Source organism: Octopus bimaculoides, chromosome 25 (genome assembly GCF_001194135.2).
Source record: "Octopus bimaculoides isolate UCB-OBI-ISO-001 chromosome 25, ASM119413v2, whole genome shotgun sequence".
NCBI lineage: Eukaryota > Metazoa > Mollusca > Cephalopoda > Octopoda > Octopodidae > Octopus > Octopus bimaculoides.
In genome coordinates this window covers 11,194,793-11,201,508 of record NC_069005.1, presented here as the reverse complement: position 1 = coordinate 11,201,508, position 6,716 = coordinate 11,194,793, and the positions used below count along the sequence as shown (strand labels likewise).

At 39.5% G+C, this 6,716-nt stretch overlaps 1 protein-coding gene across 1 annotated transcript in view; it reads right to left on the bottom strand.

Annotated features, from left to right (window-relative positions):
- Positions 1 to 3,035, bottom strand: part of LOC128250814 (uncharacterized) — an 8,593-nt gene extending 5,558 nt beyond the window's left edge. Inside the window, exon 1 of the mRNA XM_052976799.1 lies at positions 2,855 to 3,035. Coding sequence (XP_052832759.1) covers positions 2,855 to 2,960 — 106 coding nt within the window. The 5' untranslated portion in view covers positions 2,961 to 3,035. The remainder of the gene's footprint in view (positions 1 to 2,854) is intronic.
- Positions 3,036 to 6,716: the final 3,681 nt, after the last annotated feature.

Below are 6,716 nucleotides of genomic sequence, written 5' to 3'. Positions count from 1 at the left end.
ATTATTGTTGTTATTATTATTATTATTATTATTATTATTATTATTATTATCATTATTATTATTATTATTATTATTATTATTATTATTATTATTATTATTATTATTATTATTGAGTGAGAAAGCAGTGCATGTCATCAAAGTGACACTGCGGTACAAATATAAACAGTTCATGACCTCGCAGGTGGGGGCCCAGTTAGAATTTTCTTCAGGTTGAGTAGCTCATCCCACTCAAAAGGTCACTGAGTAAGGTTTGTTTAAGGATAATGAACCAAACACCCATGTTTCCAGAGCTAACCAATTCAAACCCCAAATAATTCGTCTCAAGATATGGGCTATGATGCAGAGACGCACATTTCATCAGCCACTAAAGGACACACTCTACTGGTTGAGGACAAGTGACAGACGAGCAAATCTGTGGTACTGAGCAGAATATTTGCTGTGGCCCATGTTTTACACCTAGACAAAACATGTACATGATAACACTTCCAATCAGTTAAGTATCAGTAGTAGTAGCAGCAGTAGTAGTAGTAGTAGTAGTAGTAGTAGTAGTAGTAGTAGTAGAGGTATCATTATTATTATTATTATTATTATCATTATTATTGTTGTTGTTGTTGTTGTTATTTTATTGTCTTTGCACAACTCCTAGCGTTGGAGATGTATTACGATGTCAGCTGTTCACTACCAGTGAACTAAGGTAACACCTCTTATTTTTTCGAGCACCTTCCGGAGTATTCGAGCGGTTCCAAGCAGCGCTGTTTTCTGCAAGTGCTCCACCCTTATTGCAACCCCTATTTGTTCCATGCACTTCTCGAGATTTTTGCTCACTGTTCCCAGGGCTCCGACAATTATTGGTACTACTACCACCTTTTTCAGAGACCACAACTGCTTAACCTACCAAACTAACCTCTCATATCTATCGACTTTTCTTTCTTGCTTATGACATACCTTGTCAGCTGGGTATGTTATATCTATGATCCAGCATCGTTTGCTTTCTTTCTCAATTAACACTATGTCTGGTTTCTTATTCTCTATCTCATGGTCGCACTGAATCATAAAATCCCATAGGATCTTTGCATAATCATTTTCAATGATGCCTTCGAGTTTATATTTGTACTACTTTTTTGCTCTGACAAGTCCATACTTGTTGCAAAGTGTCCAATGGAACAGCAGTGAAATGTTATCAATGAGAAACGTTATCAATGAGATCTGAATCAACGATAACGTGCACCCGATGGTTTATGAAAATGAATACGAGAAATAACGAGAGCCATCAACGTATGAAGAAGCAGAAATTCAAACTTCTGAACGGTATTAATTACTGACATGTTGCCTAATCTTAATGTAATAAGGACACAACAGCAGTTTCATGTGACTGTGTAACTTTACAAGAATTTGATTGTTAGTTGGCTATGCTTAACCCTTTGCCTGTCATAATCATTTTCATAAGTTTCTTCTAAACACCCATGTTCGTTTTCATACGTTTAATTAACCTTTATTTAATACATTCTGAGTAATATAACACTCTTCTTTCGTATGTCCCAAGTTAATCTGGTGGTTGAAAAAATGGGAATGTATATCATATATAATGTAAGTGCACCAAGGAGATATATGTGCTGTGTATCATATGTGATGTACAGGACTGACAAAAGATCATATTAAGAAGAGCCAATACGTTGTAGACACGTGAAATACAATGCCTCGTGTATCAGAAACATGAAGATAAGTGTAATGCATGAGTTGTGATGGCTGCGTAAGGTAGGAGATCATTGGTTTGGTACTATATCAAGAATGTCTTACCTATATTGGCATTCAACATAAGGAAGGTTGTAGTGATCAGGGAACTGGATAGATAAGTAGAGAATGCTTCATTTTGGATGTAACAATGGCGTAGCAGATTGTTGTTTTGTTGGCACTCCGTCGCTTACGCCTCCACGGCGTAGCAGATAAATCTGAGATAAAAATCAACAAATTTGAAAACAAAATAATTGTTGGGCCGTTGATTGTTGCATCTACTCCTGAGTTATTTAAATGACAGTGTGTCCACAGACACGCGTACCTTTAACGTAGTTCTCAGGGAGATTCAGCGTGACACAGAGTTTTACAAAGCCGGCCCTTTGAAATACAGGTTGGCAAAATTGAGTCATTTTTGCCAGCCGAGTGGAACTGGAGCAACGTGAAATAAAGTGTCATGCTCAAGGACACAACGCGACGCCGAGAATCGAAATCACGACCTTACAACCGTGAGCCGAACACACGAGCCACTAAAGCACGCGCCTTCACCTACTATAGTAATAAATATTGTTGGTCAATATTGAGAGCTCTTGGATAGAATGCCTTCACCAGCTCTCGACAACACAGCGCCAATTATATGTAAAATATGGGATATATATGTATATATATATAGGCGTAGGAGTGGCTGTGTGGTAAGTAGCTTGCTTACCAACCACATGGTACCGGGTTCAGTCCCACTGCGTGGCATCTTGGGCAAGTGTCTTCTACTATAGCCTCGAGCCGACCAAAGCCTTGTGAGTGGATTTGGTAGACGGAAACTGAAAGAAGCCTGTCGTATATATGTATATATATATATGTATGTGTGTATGTGTTTGTATGTCTGTGTTTGTCGCCCCCAACATCGCTTGACAACCGATGCTGGTGTGTTTATGTCCCCGTAACTTAGCGGTTCGGCAAAAGAGACCGATAGAATAAGTACTAGGCTTCCAAAGAATAAGTCCTGGGGTCGATTTGCTCGACTAAAGGCGGTGCTCCAGCACGGCCACAGTCAAAAGACTGAAACAAGTAAAAGAGTAAAAGAGAATATTGGTAAAGACATAAACAGACACACTACAACACTAACCTGTTTGGCCCTTTTGATGTACTGCTGGATCAAGCTCAGAGTTAAAGTAAAACGCTTCAGTTTCTAACACCAATGACAATAAAAGGGTCGTGGAAAACTTCAACATGTTTCCTGTTTTCTCTTTGTTGACTTATTTACCAGTCTTGAGCCGTTCTTACTCATGAATGTTGCTCGCATCAAATTCTTCTCTCGATGTCTCTCTCACGCACACTTTCTCTTTCGCTCTCTCTCCCTCTCTCTCGCAATTTCTCTGTCTCTCACTCTCCCTCTCTCTCTCCCTCTCCCCCCTCTCTCTCTCTTACATATGCATGAATATATATATACATGGTATGTGTATATGTGTAAGTGAGTGTGTATACATGTACGGCTCTGTGTGTGTGTGCGTGTATCTACATGTGTACATAAATGTATACATATGCATATATGAGTGTGGGTATGTGTGGATATGCATACGTGCACACTTACTACCCTTACACACTCACGCACACGCATACACACACACACGCACACACACACAGAGACACACACAATAGTTCTCTGCCAAGCTAACAGACAATAATATATTAGTTAAAGAAAATATAACTCATCTTACTTGCTGAGAAGATTCGACAAGAAAGAGATGAGAAGATCTATCCATCAACTAGTGTTCAACTGTTTTGAACATTGCCCAGGACTCACACGGTGTTCTTTACAAACCTTTGAGTTCATCGCATTGTTTCCCAATCATTTGAAGTCAATAGATAAATAGTTATATCAAATACATCATGTAAAACAAAACAAAATATCACATTTGCACATGTACAATGCGAAAGAAAATATTGCATACAAAACATCAGACAAAATTGTTGGGAATCAATTACACTTGTGTAAATATGTGTGTGTTTGTCTGTCTGTCTATCGTTTTGTGTGTGTGTGTGTGTGTGTGTGTGTGTGTGTGTGTGTGTGTGTGTGTGTGTGTTTGTAGATATATATGTGCATATATATGTGTATATACATGTATATATAGAGAGACAGTCAAACAGAGAGACAGAGAGAGAAAGAGTGTGTGTGTATGTGTGTGTGTTTGTAGATATTTATGTGTATATATATGTGTATATATAGAGACAGTCAAACAGACAAAGACAAAGAGAGAAAGAGTGTGTGTGTGTGTGTTGTGTGTGTGTGTGTGTGTGTGTGTGTGTGTGTGTTACGTGTGTGTATTGTGCGTGTGTGTGTCTGTGTGTATTTCTGTCTTCTTCCCTCACCAACACTATTTATACTGCTCCTGATTACTAACTAAATATAAGCGCTTTATCCAAATGTAAACTTTGTATTATTTGAAATTCCTTCTGATATGCGGCATTTGGTGAATGAGAGAGTTTGATGCTGCTGTCATCTGTGTTTCCTGAAGTGAGGTAGACTCATTCGGAAACCTCGACAGGAGGAGGTCCAGTTTTTTTTTTTTTTAAGACACTTGTATCCACTCCATGCAGATCTCACAAGCTTTTTAGGTTATTGAAGGGGTGTGGTCCCTTGAAGCCCATGTTGTTGCAGTACATGGTCTTGTATTTTTGATGGCGATGTTGGGATCCTTGACACTTTCCTGCGGCGCCCAGTTCTACTATTTATGTAACTTTCAATGCCAAAGTCTGGTACAAGTTTTTCCAGGATCTTCGAGATGTGTATCACTGCATATCTTTCCCGTCTTCGTTCTAAGGAGTAGAGTCTTAACTTTTCCAGCCTTTCGCAATAGCTGACACGTGGCACTGAGACGATTTTCTTTGTGTAGCTTCGCTGGATTACTTGGAGTTCCGCCTTTAATTTTGTATTGTGTGGTGACCATAACTGGGAGCAATAGTCTAAACAGCTGAAGACAATATTATGCCTTCCAGAGGATCATCATGGTTTCCTGTTCTTTCGCTCTGAAAGTTCGGAGAGTCCATCCGGTTAGCCGTGTGTATTTTATTGCCAACTTAATAATACGCACCCGGAAAGAAACATCATTATTCAGGTCTATGCCCCAGTCCCTCACGGGCCAATGTATCCTGTCTGCATTTTGCTTGGCTTTGTGCGCTGGTAACGCAGGGCTTGAAATTTTCCAGCATTAAATTGCATGTTATTGTCATCAGCCCACGTGTATATTTCGCCCAACTCTCGTTTCCAGGCTTCTGTGTCCTCTGTGAGACTTTCGTGTCATCTTCATAGCAATTTGAGCTGCTGAGGGCATGTCTGAGACGGTCACTATGATTAGCTGTGACTCTAAGACTGTCATTATTTGTGTTTCCTTTGCCACCACTGCCTGACTTCTATCTTTTACAAAGTCGTGTAGCCACCCTCAGAGTTTTCCTACCGAGATCACACAGTTTGTGACCTATCACACTATGGTCGACTTTATCAAGGGCTTTTGCAAAGTCAAGATACATCATGTCTACGTTTGAGTTGTTGAGCAACTACTTTAACACCCAGTCGTAGTGCTGTAAGAGCAGTTTCAGGCAACTTCTACCAGATCGAAAACCGTGCTGGGTGTCAGTCAGCAAATCATTCTCTTTAAAGAATGCAATTAGTTTTTTGCGGACTATTCGTTCCATGACTTTGTTAAAGTGTAAGGTCAGAGAAATAAGCCTATAATTTTTAGCATCATCTCTGCTTCCTCTTTTACGGAAATGACATGTTATTCCCTCCTTCAATTTGCCTGGGAGCTTACCACTTGCAAGGAAGCTCTGAAAATGAAGCCGTAATAGTTTGCAAGGTTTCGTTTGCAGGATTTGAGAAGGATTCCTAGGAATCCATCAAGGCCAGCAGCTGGTTTTGCGTCTGTCTCATCTATGGCCAGTATTACATCTCCTTTAATGTCGATGTAATCAATCATTATCCCCTCCTTAGTTACAAGTGAAGTGGCTAAGAACTCCACTGGTTTGTTCATTTGCCTGCATCCCAAAAGGGTAGTGAAAACACTATTGAACTGTTTGTTTAGTATTTCACTTATCTTCATGGGGTTTCCGTTAGGAAGCCGTCTTTTCAAGAGGGGCCCTATCATATAGCGTACTGAGGCCGTTTCTTTGACAAAGATAAAGGAAGCTTCCGAGTTTGATTAATATGTTCTATAATCCAGGCCTCCTTGTTTCCGTGAAATTCTGCTTTCTGCTGGGGAGAAACGGCGGTCGAAACAGCTGTCATGTCTCAAACAGCTTACAGGATCGCTGCCATGAGCAAAATACAAGTTTACGAGTGGTTTTCACGCTTCAGGAATAGTCATTTGTCGCTTGAAGACCAATTTCGTTCAGGTCGACCGTCGACCTCCAGAACGAATGAAAACATCATGAGGTCGACGGTCGACCTGAACGAGTCCCCACTTGTACAATTCAGACTTCAATATTAAGTTAAATTCATTTCTCAACGAAGTCGATCGTCACGGTCTAATGTCAGCAATGAGCTAACTTATTTAGTGAAGATGCGGTGACCTTATTTACAATGTTTACGATGGACAACGCCTTTTCAGTTGATAAAACAGGACTAGAAATATAAGAAGCTTCCATGCACAAAGGGAAATGTTACACTCTCCTAAGAACATTTAATTTACAAATCAATGATGGAATTTACCAAAAGGCGAATTTTAAAAAAAGAAAAAAACAAGAGGATAGGTATACATATATAGATGTATATACATGCCTATATGCATATGAATATACATATCCTTGCATAGATACATATTTAGGCTCCGTATTGCGCAGGATATTAATAAATCCTCATGCCCTCATAAATTAAATGTTTTTATGTCAAAATTTGAGATGTTTCATACCATTTCTAAACAGAAATGTAATTATTTCTTGAGAATGTGTGTGTGTGTGTGTGTGTGTGTGTGTGTGTGTGTGTGTGTGTGTGT